This window comes from Sorex araneus, chromosome 3, assembly GCF_027595985.1.
Source record: "Sorex araneus isolate mSorAra2 chromosome 3, mSorAra2.pri, whole genome shotgun sequence".
Classification (NCBI taxonomy): domain Eukaryota; kingdom Metazoa; phylum Chordata; class Mammalia; order Eulipotyphla; family Soricidae; genus Sorex; species Sorex araneus.
In genome coordinates, this window is record NC_073304.1 from 221713532 (window position 1) to 221734172 (window position 20641).

Consider the following 20641-nt stretch of genomic DNA (forward strand, 5'->3'; position numbering starts at 1 on the left):
GAACCTTCTCTCTTTCACTCATTTATAGTAAAGATATTTGCTGAATCAACAAATCTCTCATACCTATAGCCTTTTTAATTTGTGAAATGAAGATATTATCTACAAAGCAGTGAAAGATTAAAGATGTATTCAACACAAACTGACCAGAAAAAAGGTAGATTTTGCTACTTGGTAGAAATTTTTTTTGAATCACAGTCATTGTGTTTTCATAATTTTTCTAGATTTATGAGGGAAAGCGCTTAGAATTAAAAAGTTTCAGGGTATTTCAGGGCTCAGAATACAGATGATAAGGCACCTGCCCTTACAGGGTTAACATGGGTTTGATCCCTGGCACCTTATATATATAGATCTCTGAATCCTGCCAGGAATGACCCCTGAGCACAGAACCAGGAGTAAGTCCTGAGTTCTGCCAGGTGCGGTCCAAAAACCAGAAAGGGAAAAAAGGGGGGGCATTTCAGTTCACCTCACTGAAACAAGGGTTGATTTTCCACAATAAACTAATTCAGATGCAGGAAAAAACAAACAAACAAACAGCTATTCACCTGAAAATGGGTTAATGAAGAATCATAAAAGTGGCAGCACAAAGAGCATTCAAATGTGCTGAGTCTCACTAAAAGCCAGAGAAATGCAAATGAAATCTACCCCCTAAATGCCATCTTTCGCTTAGCAGACTGCCAAAGATTAATTTTTCTAGATTGTGCCAAATTGTCTTACAGAGGGGTTGTACTAGCCTTCTAGGTAAGGCAATTTGGCCCTATCTGTCAAATTGCAAATGTAAGTATCTGATCAGCAGTGATTCCCTTTCTAGGACTTAGTCTACAAGTGCACTGTAGCACTGTTGTCCTGCTGTTCATCGATTTGCTCGAGTGGGCACCAGTAACGTCCCCATTGTGAGACTTCTTGTTACTGTTTTTGGCATATCAAATACCCCACGGCTCCTTGCCAGGCTCTGCCGTGTGGGCAGGATACTCTCGGTAGCTTACTGGGCTCTCTGAGAGGGATGGAGGAATTGAACCTAGGTGGAGGCAAATGCCCTACCCGCTGTGCTATCGCTCAGTCCTAGTCTACAAATACACTCATGGGGCTGGAGCGATAGCACAGCGGGTAGGGCGTTTGCCTTGCACGAGGTCGACCGGGTTCGATTCCCAGCATCCCATATGGTCCCCTGAGCACCGCCAGGAGTGATTCCTGAGTGCACAGCCAGGAGTAACCCCTGTGCATCGCCAGGTGTGACCCAAAAAGAAAAAAAAATACAAATACACTCACTCAAAAGCGGCCAGGACTCTGTAATAAAGACATCTTCTATAGCACTGTTAGCACTGGCATAAGAGGCAATCAAAATCTCAACCAGCAGCAGAAAACTATTCCAATAAGTGATGGTAAGACCGCTCAACTCTATGAGGTTATAAAAAGCAAAAAGATCTTCATATTTAAATATAGTATACACGTATAATTTTTTTTTTTTGGTGCTGGCCTCCAGCTCAGACCTCTTAGAGGCTAGCTCTGAAGCCTGATCTTAGTTCTGCTATGTGGATTTTAGTTTCTATTTATTTTGGGGTCACCTCCAGCTCTGTGCTGGAAGGTTACCATCAGTGGTGGTTGGGGGAATGATGTAGTGCTCAGGGAACCACGCAGTGCCAAGGACCAAGCCTGGTGGGCTGCATGCGAATCAAGCACTTTTATCCCTGCGCTGGGCCTCTTCAGGCCCAGCAAAGTATTTATCAGAAAAAAATCTGTCTGGGGGCTTGAGTAACAAGAAGGTAAGGCACGTACATGCGGCTGACCCCGTTTCAATTCCCTGCATCCCAAATAGTCCGGAGCCCAACAGGAATGATCCCTGGATGCAGAGCCAGGAATAAGCCTTGAGCACTGCCAAGAATAGCCCAAAAACCAAAATAGTAAAAAAAAAAATGTGTCAGAGAAATACCTATGAAATAACGGCACAGGAAAGCTGACAGATAATCAATAGATATATTCATTTCATAAAACATGAGTGCTTACAATGATCAAAATACTTTAAAACTAGTAATGAGTCTCTGAGCTTCACTTTGTGTAGCCTCCAAAACAAAATCCCCCCCAAAAACTAGTGATATAAGTGAATGGAAAAGAGCTGCCTTGTATCAATATGGGCACATTTTAAGAAAATCTTATCACTGTCATCCTGTTGCTCATCAATTTGTTCGAGTGGGCACCAATAATGTCTCCATTATGAGATTTTTTTGTTACAGTTTTTGGCATATTGAATATGCCAATGGTAGTTTGCCAGGCTCTGCCATGCGGGCGAGATACTCTCAGTAGCTTGCTGGGCTCTTCGAGAGGGGTGGAAGAATCGAACCTGGGTCGACCGCATGCAAGGCAAACGCTCTACTCGCTGTTCTATCACTCCAGCCCTTTTAAATGTTAATTTTTTAATATTTTAAAGGTATTTTTTTGTTTTATAGGCCAGTGGTAGTGCTCAGGGCTTACTCCTGGTTCTGTGCTCAGGTGACCATATGGGATGCTGGGAATGGAACTTGTTGGCTGCATGCAAAGCAGGCACCCTACTAGCTGTAGTATTGCTCTAAATCCTTTAAAAAATCTTTTAGACGGGGCTGGAGCAATAGCACAGCGGGTAGGGCACTTGCCTTGCATGCAGCCTACCTGGGTTCGATTCCCAGCATCCCATATGGTCCCCCGAGCACCGCCAGAAGTAACTCTTGAGTGCATGAGCCAGGAGTAACCCCTGTGCATCACTGGTGTGACCCACAAAGCCAAAAAAAAAAAAAAGACTTTTAGAGAACCCCCTCCCCCACCACTGCAGAGTGAAAAATCCAATATGCAAAAAAAAGTGATACATTGTTTGTCACTACAGGTGACTTTGGATACAAGTGTCAAAATATGTATTACAAATGTAGTGTTTCCTCTGAGTCTTAGGTGACAAGTACTGTGAGGGCCCCCTACCCCAATAGTACCAGATAAGGCACTTGCCTTGCATTCTGCTGAGTAATGGATGAGCATTAGCACCTCTGCCAGAAGCACTTACCATGATGGCCCTGCAGGTCCCCAGCACAAGGCCTGAGCAGCACCACACCCGCTGTGGGGGACTCTAGAGCCCCTGAGCAACGCTTGGGAGAACAACCCTCCCCTAACCACCACCACCAAATGGAGGCAGGAAAAAAGATGAACCCACATTCCCGGATATCGGTTGCCTGGGGGGAGGAACATTAAGAAAATGTGATTGGAGAAAGGGCTTCAAGCAAACTTTATTTTTTGAAGGAAAAAAAGCAAGGTAAACAAAATACAACAAATAACTCAGCATATTTTGTGTGGGGGAGGTTGGGGGGAGGCGCACACCTGGTAATGCTCAGGGCTTACTCCTGGTGAGCTCAGGGGACCAAAAGTGGTGCTGGGATTGAACCTGGGTAGGCCACGTGCAAGGCACGTGCCTAACGCCTTTACCATCTTTCCTGCACGCACCATTTCAAACAAGCTAGGATTTCCTGAGTTCTCTGCCTAAGCCCGCCAGCCACCTCAGGTGTCTTTTCCCAGCTATTTTAGGCTTGTACAAGGAAGGGTACAAACATTATGTTTTGTTCTGTTTTGCTTTTTCCTTAACAATGTATCTCGAGTCTTGTTACATTTTAGTACAGGAAGAGCTTTTTCCATTTCAGGGGCTCCACCATACTTTCTTTGTGCTTTTTCTGGGTCAGCAGTCTTCTTTTTCTTTCTTTCTTTCTTTCTTTCTTTCTTTCTTTCTTTCTTTCTTTCTTTCTTTCTTTCTTTCTTTCTTTCTTTCTTTCTTTCTTTCTTTCTTTCTTTCTTTCTTTCTTTCTTTCTTTCTTTCTTTCTTTCTTCCTTCCTTCCTTCCTTCCTTCCTTCCTTCCTTCCTTCCTTCCTTCCTTCCTTCCTTTCTTTCTTTCTTTCTTTCTTTCTTCCTTTCCTTCTTCCTTTCATCCTTTCCTACTTCCTTTCCTTCTTTCTTTCTTTCTTTCTTTCTTTCTTCCTTCCTTCCTTCCTTCCTTCCTTCCTTTCTTTCTCTCTCTCTCTCTCTCTTTCTTTCTCTTCCTTCCTTCCTCTTCCTTCCTTCTTTCCTTCCTTCCTTCCTTCCTTCCTTCCTTCTTTCCTTCCTTCCTTCCTTCCTTCCTTCCTTCCTTCCTTCCTTCCTTCCTTTCTCTCTCTCTTTCTTTCTTTCTCTCTCTCTTTCTTTCTTCTTCTGTTGGGGCTGGACTGAGCTATCAGGGCAAGCCCCTGTATACTGTACCGTGCTACGGACAGGAACATAGGGACCCATGAAAATGGGTGAGACTTCTCGTGTGTCCTGACTGGTTTGGATGAAGCTGAACATTTTCCCCCTTCAAGCTGCCTTCAGAAAAATAATTTCAGAATACTGAAAAGAGCAGTTTTCCTTCTCTCACAGAAGCCTGGCTGGTCTTTGACATGCAGATGGTGTTAGCCAGGCCTGACCTTTGATATTGTAAATTGTAGATTTCAGGTGCAGGCCCAGCTTTTTGTCTTTGGGATGTAAATCCAGGTGCCTGTAGAAGGTTTCAGTTTCGGTTTTGTATCTTTTCCTTCTCAGTTCTGTATTCTTTTCCCGAGGCTATAGGCCTACCCATACAAGGAAACAATATGTTTCCATTGTCTCAATGTTCTCCCTGTAACATTTTTTGATGCCTTTGGTGACGTCACTCTATTGCATCCTTTAGAGCTACCATGATCAATAAAAGGAGGTCCACGAGGCCCTCTGCCTTTGCTAAGAGCCAGAGCGAGCCTTAGTCCTCCAATCAATGCATTTCTTCCGCGTTCCTATCTCAGCGCCTCCGATTGCACGAACGTTCACGCAACATTTCTTTCTTTCTTTCTTTCTTTCTTTCTTTCTTTCTTTCTTTCTTTCTTTCTTTCTTTCTTTCTTTCTTTCTTTCTTTCTTTCTTTCTTTCTTTCTTTCTTTCTTTCTTTCTTTCTTTCTTTCTTTCTTTCTTTCTTTCTTTCTTTCTTTCTTTCTTTCTTTCTTTCTTTCTTTCTTTCTTTCTTTCTTTCTTTCTTTCTTTCTTTCTTTCCCAGCGATGCTCAGGGTTTACTCCTGGCTCTGCACTCAGGAATGCAGAGCGATTCTGCGGTGTTCAGGGGACCATATGGGATGCTGGGAATTGAACCAGGGTCAGCGGAGTGCAAGGCAAACGCCCTACCCGTTGTGCTATCGCTCCAGCCCAGCAGTCTTGTTTCTATAGCCTCTTCCTATTTTTGTTGTTTGGGGGCCACATCACCCCTGGTGGGGCTCAGGGAACCGTATGTGATGACAGGGATCAAAGCAGGTGGCTATGTGCAAGGCAAGCACCCTGCCCTTTGCACTCTCCCACCCTCTTATTGATGACAATAAGCATCATTGAAGAGCAATGTAAACTGTCACTCTTCATATATGTATGGACCAATATAACTTCCCAGAAGTTTGTAGTGATTTAATTTCAGCTCTAGCATTCTAAACTGCTGTCATCCAGCCACAGACTAGCAGTGCATTGTCAAACCTCGGGAGGTTTCGTGTCTGGGTAAGTGTAATTTGTTGATGAAAACTATAATCGTGATATAGTTTTATTGAGTAAAGGCCTTTTTATTTTTCTGTAAAATTTTTGTCATTTGTCCAGTAGGATAATTCTTTGAGCAATGAACTTTTTTTTTTCTATTTGGGTCACATCCAGTGATGCACAGGGGTTACTCCTGGCTCTGCACTCAGGAATTACTCCTGGTGGTGCTCAGGGAACTATATGGGATGCTGGGAATCGAACCCAGGTCGGCCGCGTGCAAGGCAAATGCCCTACCAGCTGTGCTATCGCTCCAGCCCTGCAATGAACTTTTTAATAAGATGAGGTCTTTTTGGTTTTAATTCAAGTTTTTTTGGGGGGATACCCCATGATGCTCTGGGGTTACTCCTGGTTCTGAACTCAGGAATTACTCCTGGCAGTGCTTGGCACGACGTGGGATGCCAGGGATTGAACCCACATTGGCCAAGTGCAAGGCAAGTGCCCCATCTATACTATTTTCTCCAGCCCCTTTAATCCAAGGCCTGGAGTCTTCAGTTTCGTGAGAAGTCTATTAAGCCTTCAAAAACCTTTGATCTTCAAGCCTGTATCTCGCTCTTCTGTTTCTTTGCTTGGAGAGTCCTATGTTCTCTTCAACACATTTCCTTTCTTTCTGTCCTATATATATATATATATATATATATATATATATATATATATATTGCTTTTTGGGTCACACCTGGCAATGCACAGAGGTCATTCCTGGCTCATGCACTCAGGAATTACCCCTGGCGGTGCTCAGGGGACCATATGGGATGCTGGGATTTGAACCTGGGTCGGCCGTGTGCAAGGCAAACACCCTACCCGCTGTGCTATCATACCCTACCACTCCAGCCCCCCCCACCCATATATATATTTTTAAGCGTTTTGTATTTTTTTTTTTTTTTTTTTTTGCTTTTTGGGTCACACCCGGCAATGCTCAGGGCTGACTCCTGGCTCTGCACTCAGGAATCACTCCTGGTGGTGCTCGGGAGACCATATGGGGTGCTGGGAATCAAACCCAGGTCGGCCGCGTGCAAGGCAAACGCCCTACCCGCTGTACTACCGCTCCAGCCCAAGGGTTTTGTATTCTTATTTATTTTTAGCTTTTTTTGTCACACACAGGGCAATGCTCAAGGGTTACTCCTGGCTCTGCACTCAGGTATTACTCCTGAAGGTGCTCAGGGGACCATACGGGATACCTTGGACCAAACCGATGTCAGCCTCATGCAAGGCAAATGCCCTACTCGCTGTACTATCACACTGACCCCTCTCCCAATCTTTTATTTTTTTTCTCCCAATCTTTTAAGCAAGCCTTGTTCAATAAGAACTACCTTGCTTGACACACACACACAAACAATAAAACAGCCATTGTGTGTACCCAGTGGTACTGCTGGGAATATATCCCAGAGAAGCAAAAAAGTATAGTCTAAATGAAATCTGCACTTATATGTTCATCACAGCACTATTTACAATAGCCAGAATCTGGAAAAAACCCGAGTGCCCTAGAACAGATGACTGGTTGAAGAAACTTTGGTACATCTATACAATGGAATACTATGCAGCTGTCAGAAAAAAATGAGGTCATGAACTTTGCATATAAGTGGATCAGTATCATGCTAAGTGAAATGAGTCAGAAAGAGAGAGAGACAGACATAGAAAGATCGCACTTATCTGTGGAATATAGAATAACAGAGTAGGAGATTAACACCCAAAAATAGAAGAAATAAGTACCAGGAGGTTGACTCCATGGCTTGGAAGCTGGCCTCACATTCTGAGGAGAGGGCAACTCAGATAGAGAAGGGAACACCAAGTAAAATGTGGTTAGAGGCCACGTAAGGGAAGGGTGATGCGTGCTGAATGTAGACTAGAGACTGAACACAATGGCCACTCAACACCTTTATTGCAAACCACAACACCTAATTAGAGAGAGAGAACAAAAGGGAATACCCTGCCACAGTGGCAGGGTGGGGTGGGGGGAGATGGGATTTGGGGGGTGGGGAGGGGTGCTGGGTTTATTTGTGGTGGAGAATGGGCACTGGTGAAGGGATGGGTTCTCGAACTTTGTATGAGGGAAACATGAGCACGAAAATGTATAAATCTGTAACTGTACCCTCACGGTGACTCACTAATTAAAAAATAAATTAATTAAAAAAATAGGGGTGGGAGAGACAGTGGGTAGGGTGCTTGCTTGGCAGGAAGTCGACCAGGGGTTGATCCTGGCACCCCATATGCCCCGCCCCACCCCAAGCTCCACCAAGAGTGGTCCCTGAGTCTTAGGGCCAGGGGTAAGCTCTGAGCATTGGTAAATGTGACATCCCGCCCCGCCCTGCCCCCCCCCCAAAAAAAAACCCGCCTCAAAACCAGAAAATCACATTTCTGACTGGGGGCAATCTATGCTGGTCTTAACCACCTTTCCTGATCCTGGGTGTACCCCTAAAAGCCTATGCCTGTCTCGTTGGCGAGCCAGTTCCTGGCTTACAGTGTACATGTCAGCCCCTGGGAAGTCTTGGGGTGCTGATTCTGGCGCAGACCCCAGAGCACTCCCCTACAGAGCTGGCACTCAGCTGAGCTACACTGCATCTGGCGGTACGTTATCGTCCACGGAGCGGAAGGTCTGACCGGAGCCACACCCCATTCTCTGGGCATCCCCAGACAGCCCATCACACAGACTCCCCTGCCTGCGACCCCGTCCTCTCCAGCCTGACTCCAGCGCCCTTTCATAGCTCAAAAAGTGAAGCCTCGGGCCTGGAGCGATAGCACAGTGGGTAGGGCATCTGCCCTGCACGCCAGGGTTTGATCCCTGGCATCCCATATGCCCCTCCCCCCCCAGCACCGCCGGAAGTGATTCCTGAGTCTGCACTAACCAGAGCCAGGAGTAACCCCTGAGCATCGCTGGGTGGGACCCAAAGAGCCAAAGGGGGGGAAAAGAAAAAGAAAAAAAGAAAAAAAAAAAAGGTGAGGCCTCATGCCCTCTAGGAAGTCTTTCTGGCTTCCTCCATCGCCACAGCCATCAGCCCCAGACCCCGCAAATCTGTTCTCCTCGACTCCGCCAGACAGACCGCGGACTCATCTCCTGATCACACACACCCCTGACTTTGGGAGCTTGACAGGCAGGCGTGCGGGGGGGTACTGCCATCTATGTGTGTTCGGGGCCCGAGGGGCCAAGTCTGGCTGCCGTATTCAGGGGGTGGAGGAGGCAAGTCCGGGACCTGAGCCCACCCGCGGTGCGGGTAACTCAGTTCAGTGCAGAGCGGCGGGTGCGCAGAATCCCCCAGGCGCTGGCCGCTGTGCGGGAGACGTGACTGTTCCTTATTTTTATTTTGCTTTCTGGGTCACACCCGGCGATGCACAGGGTTACTCCTGGCTTTGCAATCAGGAATTCCTCCTGGCGGTGCTCGGGGGACCATAGGAATCGAACCCGGGTCGACCGCGTGCAAGGCAAACGCCTTACCCGCTGTGCTATCGCTCCAGCCCCTGGTTTCCATATTTTTGATCTGTGCACAACAAAGACCGTGCAAAGGATCAAAGGGAAAGAGGCTTGAGCCTGCTTTAGCCCCCCCGCCGGCTGAGGCCGAGGGACGCCCTTAGAGACCAGCGCAGGCGAGGCAGCAGGGGCGGTTCACCTGCGGAACACCTGCCGCGTCCACGTGCCGATTACCCGCTGCAGCAGCCCGCCCCGGGCCCTGGGCGAAGGGAGAGGGGTCTGGACAGAGGTTGCAGCAGGGGCCAAGGAAGCCTCTCCGGGACTGGATTTTGGAGGGCGGAGGGACAGTGACGCCGGGAACGCAGGTGTCCGGCCCGGTGTCGCCGCGAGCGCCGCCTAAGAGTCTGAGTTTCGGCCGTTCGTGAGTCGCGCGACACTGGCCGAGTCACCGGACCTCTCTGAACATCCCAACCGCAAAAACTCGTCGGTTAGGAATCCTCGCCGGCCTGGGAGCGCGGGGCCGAAGCCCAGCCGAAGTGCGCCGTGTAGGGAACGAGTAAAGGCGTCCGGGACAGCAACCGCGCCACCGCCTGCCGGCCGCGGCTGCACAGCAGCGCGCCTGCGCGCCCCTCTGCGCGCCTGCGCACTGTAGCCGCGCCGCCGCCCGTCAGGCACCGCCGTGGGCACCTGCGGCGCCGGCAGGACCCCCCTCTGAGCCCAAGATGGCGGCGCCCAGCGAAGCGGCCGCCGCGGCCGCCGGGGACGGGGACGGCGATGGCGGGAGCACTAACTTTGGAGCGTGGCTGGACGGACGGCTGGAAGCTCTGGGGGTGGACCGAGCCGTGTATGGCGCCTACATCCTGGGTGTCCTGCAGGAGGAGGAGGAGGAGGAGAAGCTGGACGCGCTGCAGTGCATCCTCTCCGCTTTCCTGGTGAGACTCCGGGCACAGTCCTTCAGCCCCGGGCCGGGCCCTGGCACGGCTCTCTACCCCCCGCCCCGTCCCCAGCCTGGAGTCCAGGGGGACGCTGTTGGCCCCACCTGGGAGAGGGACATTGTCTCTCTTCCCCGACGCCGGGCCGCGGGGCCAGGGGTCGCTCCCTACTGTTGGGGTTCGGGGGACTCGGGGAGGCGGCGGGAGAGACAAACGACTTTAGCTTCCGTCTGGGGGTCAGACCCGCCTTGGGTGCTTGTGGGTAGAGCTGCAGAGACACGGACACGGCCGCCCGTGTAAGTTTCACCGTAGGCGCAGAACGACAAACTTCATTCCTGTCCTTGGGCCGAGCTCAGGGGCGAGGCGCGGGCCGGGCCGGGCCGGGCCGATCCCGACCCACACCTGCGTGAGCATGGCGAGAGGTATGCGGCAGGTGAGGTCGGGGCCGGGCCGGGCGGACCCAGGCGAACCGCGCCCTGGACCGGCTGCAGCGTTCAGACACGCCGCAGGGATGGGTGTTGGGGGGTGGTGGTGAGGGATTGTGAGGGGGGCCGTGCCTTGAATTAGAGTTAAACTGGTGTGTCACCCCTGAGACGTAGATTTAAGGAATTGAGAGATGGGGGGGTCTTACACTGTGTCTGACAAGTCTGCCACCGCAGCGCCCGCGTTTCTAACCTGGTCGTCTCTGCCTCTTCCATCTCCTCTTATTTCCAGGTGGAACCACATTGATTGATGGTTAATTTCATAAAGTAGCTGACCCAGGTCTCTTCTCTCCAGCTCAGGAGTCTACTCTGGTGTATATGGCCTATTAGTGGGGAGGTTGTAATACTACCAGCGATGCGGTGGGAATATAGCAGTGGAATGAGTTCTTGGACTCTTACATTGTAGCTTGTAGGGAAGGAAGAGTAGGAAGCAAGCAGTTTTATTTAACTGTGAGGTGAGGCCGCACCTGTCTGTGCTAAGTGCTTCTCACTCTGCTCAGGAGTCACTCCTGATCAGCTGAAAGAAAGGCAAGTATTGTGTCTTCCAGCACGAGGTTTTTGTTTTTTTTTTAATGGGAGGGGCATAATTTGTTATTTTTTGTTTGGGGCCCATACCTGGCAGTGCTCAGGGCTATCTCCTGGCCCTGTGCTTAGGGATCATACCTGGTAGGGTTCCTGGGGACCATACATGGTCCCAGAAATGGAACTTGGGTCAGCAACATGCAAGGCAAACGCCCTACCTGCTATACTATCACTAGGGTCCCCCATAATTTTTTTTTCCTGGACACTTGGGGCTCTCTGCTCAGTGAACTCTATTCATATAGGGATTTGAAATAGTGTCATGACTGTGGCTGCCTGCCAGGCCAGCACCTGAACCATCTCTTGGGGCCCAGCAACTTAATTTTCACATTTGATGGAAAATGTCTAAAGATTCCATGAAAAGAACTTGAAATAAGTTGAGAAACGGGCCGGAGTAATAGTGAAGCGGGGAGGGCCTTTGCCTTGCATACAGCTGACCCTGGTTCAGTCCCCTGCATCCCATATGGTCCCCCGAGCAGCGCTAGGAATAATTTGAGAGTTGTAGAGCCAGGAGTCAGGCCTGAGCATTGCTGGGTGTGACCCCAAAAGCCAAAGGAAAAAGGTTGGGTAACTTGGTCCCAACTCATCGACTCATCGTTCCTTAACTGGCCCCCCCTCCCCTTCATCACTGAGGCTGCCGCTGGTCCCCTGCTTGCCTGGCTGCACATGTTTAGCTGTGGCACTCCAAAGGGCTTCCACACCAGGTTGTGGTGCTCACACCCTCGGCTGCAGTGCTCACTGAGGGTGGCTAGGTGACCATCACTCATTTATTACAGTTTTTGGACCATACCCGACAATTCTCGTGGCTTACTCCTTGCTCTGTGCTCAGGGATTGCTCCTGGTTGTGCTTGGGGGCCATATGTGGTTCTGGGGATTGAACTCGGGTCAGACGGGTGTGGTGCTAGCGCGCTGTGTGCTGCACTCTCTGTCCAGCCCATCCTCATGTGTCTCGTGTGTCAGCTCAGAGTGTGCTCTTGAGAGGCCACAGCATGAAGCTCATAGACCTTAGGAGATGTGCAGAATTGAGTACATTGGACAAAGAGGATTTCAGACAGACACTTTTTGGGTTGTTTTTGGTCACAGCTGGCAATCAACGCTCAGGGGTTCTGGCGCTGCACTCATTCCTGATGGTGCTCAAGGGACCATTATAGGATGGCAGGGAACGAACACGTATGCAAGACAGGTGCCTTATACACTGTACTATCTCTCCGGCCCCTCAGACTTCTTTTTTCTTTTTTGCTTTTTTGAGTCATACCCAGAAATGCACAGGGGTTACTCCTGGCTCTGCACTCAGGAATTACTCCTGGCGGTGCTCAGGGGACCGTATGGGATGCTGGGAATCGAACCCAGGTCGGCCGCATGCGAGGCAAACACCCTACCTGCTGTACTATTCCTCCAGCCCCACCCTCAGAGACTTTTGACTCCAAAACTTTTAAATTTGTTTTCTTCAGAAAAAAGATGAAGGGGCCAAAGGATGGTCCAATGGTTAGGATGTTTGCCTGGCAATGTATAGGCCCCCCCCCAAGCACTGCCAGGCGTAATTCCTGAGAGAGCCAGAGGATGGTCCGGTGGGTCGGGTGCTTGTCTGGCATCCCAAATGGCCCCTTGAGCATTGCCAGGGGTAATTCCTGAGTGAGCCAGAGAAAACTCCTGAGCATTGCTGGGTGTGCCCCAAAAACTAAAACTAAAACAATAGCAAAAAAGGAAGGTTGGCCCTGAGTTGGTGGGACTCCTTTTTTTTTTGCTTTTTGGGTCACACCCAGCAATGCTCAGGGGTCACTCCTGGCTCTGCACTCAGGAATTACCCCTGGCCATGCTCAGGGGACCATATGGGATGCTGGGAATCGAACCCGGGTCGGCCGCGTGCAAGGCAAACGCCCTACCCACTGTGCTATCACTCCAGCCCCGGTGGGACTCCTTTTCCCTGGAGCCTGGCGGGGTGGAATGGGTGCTCCTGACCTTGCTGATGTGGACTCTGGGACCCAGACACAGCATTGCTTTTCTCTTCGGAGCCTCAGAATGTTCTCCAGGCCTTGCGTGTGATTTCTTAGTATCAGGGAGAGCTTTCCACATAGGCTTTGTCCAGGTCGAGACTCTAAGGAATCCATTGGTTTTCTTTTCATTCTAGGAAGAAGATTCTCTCCTGAACATCTGCAAGGAGATTGTGGAACGATGGTCCGAGACGCAGAATGTCGTCGCCACTGTGCAGAAAGGTAGTACTGGAGTTTTTATGTCTAATTTTCAGTTACGAGGAGAGTTTTTCGTTTTCTCTTTGGGACACGCATTTTCCCTAAAATAGCGTACACTGGCAAGCATCCAGTACTTATTGTTATTTATTATTATTATTTTGGCTTTGGGCTACACCAACTGTGCTCAGGGCTTACTTCTGACTCTGTGCTCAGGGATCACTCCTGGTGGGCCCAGGGGACCATACCTGGTGCCGCTGGGGTCCAGCCCAGGTTGGCCGCGTGCAAGTGTCTTACCTGCTGTATTATCTCTCTGGATCCTCTTGTCCATTTTTTTTTCTTTTTCGTTTCAGTTGACCATGGTTATCTTCATTATGTTTCTTTGTTTTGTTTTGTGGTGCCAGGAATCAAACACAAGACCTCACACATGCAAGGGGAGTGCCCCACTCTTGAGCTACATCCCTGGTCTTTCACAGTGCTTTTGTTTTTATCTTTTTCTTTTGTTGTTGTTGCTGTTGTTTTGGGGCCACACCTGGTGATGTTCAGGGCTTACTCCAGCTCTGCACTCAGGGATCACTCCTGGCAGTGCTGGGGGACCATCTGGGGTGCCGGGGATCGAACCTGTCCCAACCAGATGTAAAGCAAGTGCCCTACCTGCTGTACTATCTCTCTGGCCCCTAATTAACTTTACAGTGTTCTAAGAGCTTTGCCTGGCTTAATTATCAATATGAAAGAGACCAGCATAATGGATTCTAGAATCCTCCTTCAGTTCTTCAGTTTTCAGTTTCTGGGTTGAGAGGGGAGAAAGTTGAACGTTTGGAGGAGGCCTTTTCCTCTCTGCTGCATCTGTAGTGTTGTAGGTTTTTTTTTTTTTTTTGTATTTGGGCCACACCTGGTGATGCTCAGGGCTTACTCCTGACTCTGCACTCAGGAATCACTCCTAGCAGTGTTTGGGGCACCATATGGGGTGCCGGGGATCGAACCTGAGTTGGCCGTGTGCAAAGCAAACGCCCTTCCCGCTGTACTATCCTCGGCCCCTCGGCAGTGCTGTCAATAGTTTTTTCAAGCAGCAGAATTTCCGTGTGGCAGCCAGGTGAAAGCAGGGCTGCTCTGATGGAAGGTGGTGCATTCAGGACCTAAAGCTTGGCCCACTTGGCCCGGCCTTACCTTGAGCCCACTGGCAGCACCTTCATGGAACCCGCAGGGCTCGTGGGTGCAGCCGAGGCTGTTAGTGAGCTGGCGCTCCTTGTGGCCCCACCGTGTTGTCCTTCCTTCCTCTCCGCCCCTCCCAGATGAGGTCCAGGCCATCGCCACCCTCATTGAGAAGCAGGCGCAGATTGTGGTGAAGCCCAGGATGGTGTCGGAGGAGGAGAAGCAGAGAAAAGCCGCACTTCTGGCCCAGTATGCTGACGTGACGGATGAAGAGGAATATCCTTTGCAGGACCTTGGCTCTGTTCCCCGGGCCACAAGCCAGCAACATGAAACGTGTTGCTTCATGGTGAGGGGGACCAGCTGCCAGCCCCTTGCTGCCGCCTCGTTGTGATCTCTGGCCTCTCGAAGGTGGGAGGCCTGTCTGCTGGCAGAGTGATTGTTGCAGAACAGACCAGGATGTTCCTGAAAGCATCACTATAAAGCACGTCCTGACAGTGGACCATTTCGGCTCTGCTTTCAGGACATAAGATGTGGCTTTGTTCTTCAAGCCTGTGTTCTCCCTTGAACATGGACCTCACTTGCTTGTCTCCGTGGCTCTTTGCTTTTTCCACTCTGAAAAAGCCCTGTTCACCCTTTTTTTGGGCAGGGAAGGAGGGCAGTGCACACCCGGCAATGCTCGGGTTACTCCTGGCTCTGCACTCAGGAATGACTCCTGGCAGTGCTCTGGGGGCCATATGGCTTGTCGGGGATCGAACCCAGGTCGACTCCATGCAAGGCAAGCACCCTCCCTGCTGTACTTTTGCTCTGGCTCCATCCCTACCCGCTGTTTGCTCTTGAACATGAGCTTCCACTCTCTCCCTTCCCTCACATCTAAGTAAGTTTCAGTAAAAACTATTGCTTGGGGCGCAAGAGTGATAGTACAGCAGGTAAGGCGCTTGCTTTGTACGCATCCGACCTGGGTTCAATCCCCAGCACCCCATACAGTCCCCTGAGCACTGTTGGGTGTGTCCCCAAAACCAAACACGCAATCTTGCTGCATCAAAAAAAAGAAGAAAAAAGTAAGCTGGAGCTCTCCTGTTTGATTCCTTTCTGTTCCTTTCACCACCACTCCACCCCTGTGTGCTTTCCCAGCTGATACGGAAATGGAAGAACTATTAGCTGAGCAATGATCCGAGGCATCCTGAGAATTAGTAGCAAAACCAGAGCGAGAGTATGAGAATATGGATATCTTTATAGAGATTCCCGAATCTGAAGCTGTTTTATCTGAACCATTTTTTGTGGGGGGTGTGATGGGTGTCTGGGCCACGGCTAGCCCAGCTTGGGATCTGTCACTGGCTCAATGCCAACCAGTGACCCTTAGCACAGCCTAAGGAACAAGATGTGCCATGGATTGTACTAGGGTCAGCCACATGCAAGGCGAGTACCTTAACCTCAGTACTGTCTGTCTCGACTTGAACCTTTTTCTTTTCTTTTTTTTTTTCTTTTCAATTTTAGTGACCGTATGAGTGAGAGCCAGGAGACAGCTCTGAGCACCACCAGGTGTGGCCCAAACCCCCTCAGAAACCCCCATTGTTTTTTTTTTTCCAGTGACCATATAATTAAAAATGAGAACTAAGTGCACAAATAACACCAGGATAAATCTGGAATTTGGGGGACTCTAAGAAAAAAAGTGAGTATGAAGTTTTTGGAAATGCTTAGTTTAATACACCAAGTTTACTTCGATGGTAAGTTCATGTCCACCAACTGGAGTTTCAGTTGTCAATCATTTAGGAAGGAATTCTGGGCGATTTTATTTATTTATTTATTTATTTTGCTTTTTGGGTCACACCGGGCGATGCACAGGGGTTACTCCTGGTTCTACACTCAGGAATTACTCCTGGCGGTGCTCAGGGGACCATATGGGATGCTGGGATTCGAACCCGGGTTGGCCGCGTGCAAGGCAAGCGCCCTACCCGCTGTGCTATCGCTCCAGCCCCTTCTGGGCGATTTTAGGCCATCTTCTCTCTAGTTTTTCCTCTGACTTCTGTTACCCACATTGAAAAACTATGATTCCACTGACAAAAATCTCACTTGGCAGGCTAGAAAAAGGTTGTTTAAGCATTGGTTCCTCTAAGGATTTGTTACAACATAATTGCTGGGCCCTGGGGTGGGGGAGGCCCAAGAATGTGCACTTCGGTTTTGGTTTTTATGTTGTTCCTTTGGAGCCATACCTGGTGGTGCTCAGGGGTCCCTCCTGGAGGACCTGGGACCCTGCGTGGTGCCTGGGATGGAACCAGGTTGGCTGCTCGCAGGGCAGTCCGTCTCTCCAGCCCAAATGGACATTCCAACAAGTTCCCAGGGACCACACTTGGAGAACCGCTATTTGAGAAGTCACCTCATTTTCCCGGGATTCCAGTCTGCGGCAGTCCGCTGGGGACAGCTTCAGTTGCTTTTTAGCCTCTAGGAGCTAAGCCTTAGCCAAGCCGAGAAGTCTCCCCCAGGCTGTGACTCTGGCCACCTCTCCTGGTTTGCCACCACAGACTTGCGAGCGCCTTTCTCTCGGCATGCTTCCCCGCCCGTCAGCTCCCCGAGTGTTCTCTGGTGTTGGAATTTACTGAGGTTTGTTTTCTCTTATTTTTCCTTAATATCACTCACCGAAGCAGATGAGAAGGATGACTCCAGTGCCACAGTGAGCCTTGGTTCTGACAGATGTATCCTTCTCTGTGTCTCGCCCTGTCTGTCTGTCCATAGGATCCTCGTGGGGAATAAATAGCTTTTCCTTGGCTGTCATCATATTCTTTAGAAACTACTGTCAGCATGATGAACTTTGTTCCTGGGATAGGTCAGAAGAGGCAGTTCAGCAAGAATTTGTTTTTTTTCTGAAGAAGATAGGTTAATATAGACTTTATTTTTTGTTGGAGCCATACCTGGTGGTGCGCAGGGATTACCCCCTCAAAAAAAGGTCCATGTACATTTCAAAGTTGAGATGTGGGGAAAGTGCTTCAGGAAAGGTTAAATAGCTGACTTTTTTCTCCCAAGAATTTTAATCTTGTCGGGCACATAAGAAATTGACCAGTTACATTAACACTTACCAAAACTAGTTTTGATGTTCCAACAGTATTCTGCCATCAAATGATAAAAGTACTGAGTGATAATGCTATATCAAGTTCCTTCTGGGGTGGGCGGGACGGCACCTGGTAGTGTTCAGGCTTACTTCTGGCTCTGTGATGCCGGGAATCAAACCTGGGTTGGCCACGTGTAAGGCGAGCACCTACCTGCTATACTATTGCTCTGGCTCTTGAAATTTCATTTTTATAAATGTTTTTTCCAAATTTTGATAAATTTGAGATTTCAGTTTGGAATCGGTTTTCATTTTAATTTATTTTTGGTTTGGGGCCACACCCAGCGATACTCAGGGCTGACTCAGAATTAATTGTACCTGGTGGTACTCAGAGGCCCATGTGGGATGCCAGAGATCGAACCTGAGTGTTGGACATGTGCTGTACAGTCCCAGCCCCTGGGAGTTTTAAATGTTTGAGACAGTTTTAGGATTTTCCACAGGACCAAGATCAGCATAAGGATGTCATTGTCATTTTTATATGAGGCCACACCTAGCAGCACCGAGGGATGGTTAAGGATCTGAGGGCCTCAGGCGTATTGGCCATACTCTGCCCTTTGTGCTCTCTCTGGCCCAGGGACTGTGTTTCTAATTCCAGGACTCGGTAGAAACTGATTTGAGACTCAGCATCTGGAGAGAAGACAGTGAGAGTAATAAGCAAAGGGCAATGCTCGGGGCCCTCGTGACCTCGACCGAAACCCTTAACCTACTCTTAGCTCTTTTCCGCAACACCAACGTGGAAGATGTCCTCAATGCCCGAAAGCTGGAGCGGGACTCGCTTCGGGATGAGGCCCAGAGGAAGAAGGAACAGGACAAGCTGCAGAGGGAGAAGGACAAACTGGCCAAGCAGGAGCGCAAGGAAAAGGAAAAGAAAAGGACACAAAGAGGTGAACGGAAGCGGTAACCTTGGTGGGCTCTGTCCTCTCCCCCCGCGGACTGGATCAAAGAACTGCTTATGCACATGCGTATTTTAGAGAAATGCAAGGACACTGTGGAGTGGCCACCCAGGGCTTACCTCCTCTTGTTTACATAGCCAAAAGGAAAATCACAAACACTTCAGCGTACAAAGTGTGCCGTGTCTCTGTGGTTTAAGTCATCGTGCGAGGGGTTGATATCTACCAAAGAGCTGGGATGGGAGCAGCCTTTCTATTTTAGTAGCAAAATTACGTGCTCCTTTTGAGCACTTCGTAAAGTCTTCCGTCACCTTGATAGACAGCAGGGATATCCCAAAAGCTGACAGGACAGTTTTCATCCTGAAGGAGCAGAAACCAGCACCTCTAGGAGATGAAACTTGGGAATAGAAATGGCTTCCAAAACTTTTGTCCTGGAAGGTTTAAGGTACTGTGACTGAGTAGAGAAAGCTAATTGGAAGCCCCACCTGGATCCGGAATTGTATGTAACCTGGCAACAGATTGGGAATGGCAGGTTATCTAGTCATTGAGGTTTTCATTTTCTTCTTTTTTTTTTTTTTTTTGAGCATTTTAGCCTATAGGAGGAAAAGAAGTATCCTTTAAAGTAGAGATGATCACATGTTTTTCCTCTAGGCTGTGATTTTAAGAAGGAAGCGTTAAGTGAGAAGATATCATCGTTAACTAGATTCTCAGTTTTCATAATCATGAATCCTCAAGTGCTACTAGAGACTTGAATCCTGATATGCCCTAAAACATAGGCTTGATAATTACAGGCTTAGAGAAGCCAGAGGAACCATTGTTTAAGAAACACTGGAATGCTCTGCTAACATAAACAAGAGAATGTATGTAGTAGATGCTCAAGAAACTTGAGAGTGGAAAAACTGCTTTTGAGAGTCAAAAGTGTGCAGGAATTCTCCATGTCCACTTTAATCACAATCCACACAGGCGTGTGTCTACTTTAAGCAGTAGACTGTCAAGAAACCTGGACAGCAATTTCCATGACAAAATGAATTAGTTATACCAGGGGTTGGAACGCTACTGCCCTCAAAGCCAAATTTGGCTCAGTCTTTTTTTAATGGTGTGATGGTTTTTATATTTTTAAAGGGCTGTGAAAGAATGGGACATACGTAGCCTGTAAGGCCTAAAATATTTTATCTGGCTCATTGGAGGAAAAGTTTGCCAACCTCTGTTTTAATCTGTTAACTATGAGATTAACAACAACAGCAAAATACCCCAAAATTTTACCTTTGTGTAGAAGGTGAAAAGAAGCATGGTTAAAGGAAAGACGTGTTACCTCTATACGCTCCTACAATGGTGGCATTGAAGAAAAATTTTTTAAACTCCTTTTAAAAAAATAAATTTTATTTAAATCACTGTGTTCTGATGCATTCCAATTCCTTCCAACTAACAAAATCTATGTGGGTAGTCACTCAGGGGGTGTGTTGAATTATGCTTCATTTCGATTAACCTTATTATCTGTCCTACTAGTAGAACCTTGAACTGAAATCTATGATTTCTCTGCCTCCAGTTTTTTCTTTCTCTGATGTTGGGCATTAGGAGATGAGAATGATTACTTTGTTGGCTTTGAACCCTGTGTGCGGTGGTCACAATGGGCAGTGGCATGCAGACAGCACATGAAAAGGGCTCATTTTCATTTATGTTTTACTTTTTCTTTTGGGGGGTCACACTGCGATGCACAGGGGTCACTCCTGGCTCTGCACTCAGGAATTACCCCTGGCGGTGCTCAGGGGACCATATGGGATGCTGGGATTTGAACCCGGGTCGGCCGCGTGCAAGGCAAATGCCCTACCCGCTGTGCTATCACTCCAGCCCCATATGTTTCACTTTCTCTTATCTATTTATTTAGGCTTTTTGGGTCATAAAAAAAGTTGGTGTTGCGCAAGGGTTACTCCTGGCTCTACCCTCAGGAATTACACCTGGAGGTGCTCGGGGAACTAGATGGAATTGAATACGGGTTGGCCACATGCAGTGCAAACGCCGTACCCACTGTACTGTTGCTCCAGCCCCCCATTTTCATTTATTCTTCCTAATTTTGCTGTTTTAAATTTTTTTTAATTTTGTTTTAGCAAATTTTTTTTAATTAAAAAAAATTTTTATTAGTGAATCACCATGAGGTACAGTTACAGATTTACGTATTTTTGTGCTTGTGTTTCAGTCATACAATGCTCAAATGCCCATCCCTCCACTAGTGCCCATTTTCCATCACTGATGATCCCAGTATCCCTCTCACCCCCTTTTTATTTTTTTTTTGCTTTTTGGGTCACACCCTGTGATGCTTAGGGGCTATTCATGGCACTGCACTCAGGAATTACTCCTGGAGGT

At 48.5% G+C, this 20641-nt stretch overlaps 1 protein-coding gene across 1 annotated transcript; it reads left to right on the plus strand.

Moving 5' to 3' along the window:
• Positions 1-9645: 9645 nt before the first annotated feature.
• On the plus strand, positions 9646-19672 carry CCDC43 (coiled-coil domain containing 43). Its single transcript, XM_055133563.1, has 5 exons — positions 9646-9891; positions 13081-13165; positions 14431-14566; positions 16925-16980; positions 18104-19672. Exons 1-5 carry the CDS (start codon positions 9682-9684, stop codon positions 18289-18291), a joined length of 675 nt encoding a protein of 224 aa, XP_054989538.1. The 5' UTR covers positions 9646-9681; the 3' UTR covers positions 18292-19672.
• The last annotated feature ends 969 nt before the right edge of the window (positions 19673-20641 follow it).

Excerpts from the sequence above, each read along its gene's own strand:
- CCDC43 (XM_055133563.1), top strand. The coding sequence starts at position 9,682 with ATGGCGGCGCCCAGCGAAGCGGCCGCCGCGGCCGCCGGGGACGGGGAC. Across the intron at positions 9,892-13,080 it reads GCATCCTCTCCGCTTTCCTG|GAAGAAGATTCTCTCCTGAA; the intron begins GTGAGACTCCGG and ends TTTTCATTCTAG. Across the intron at positions 14,567-16,924 it reads GACGTGACGGATGAAGAGGA|CGAAGCAGATGAGAAGGATG; the intron begins ATATCCTTTGCA and ends AATATCACTCAC.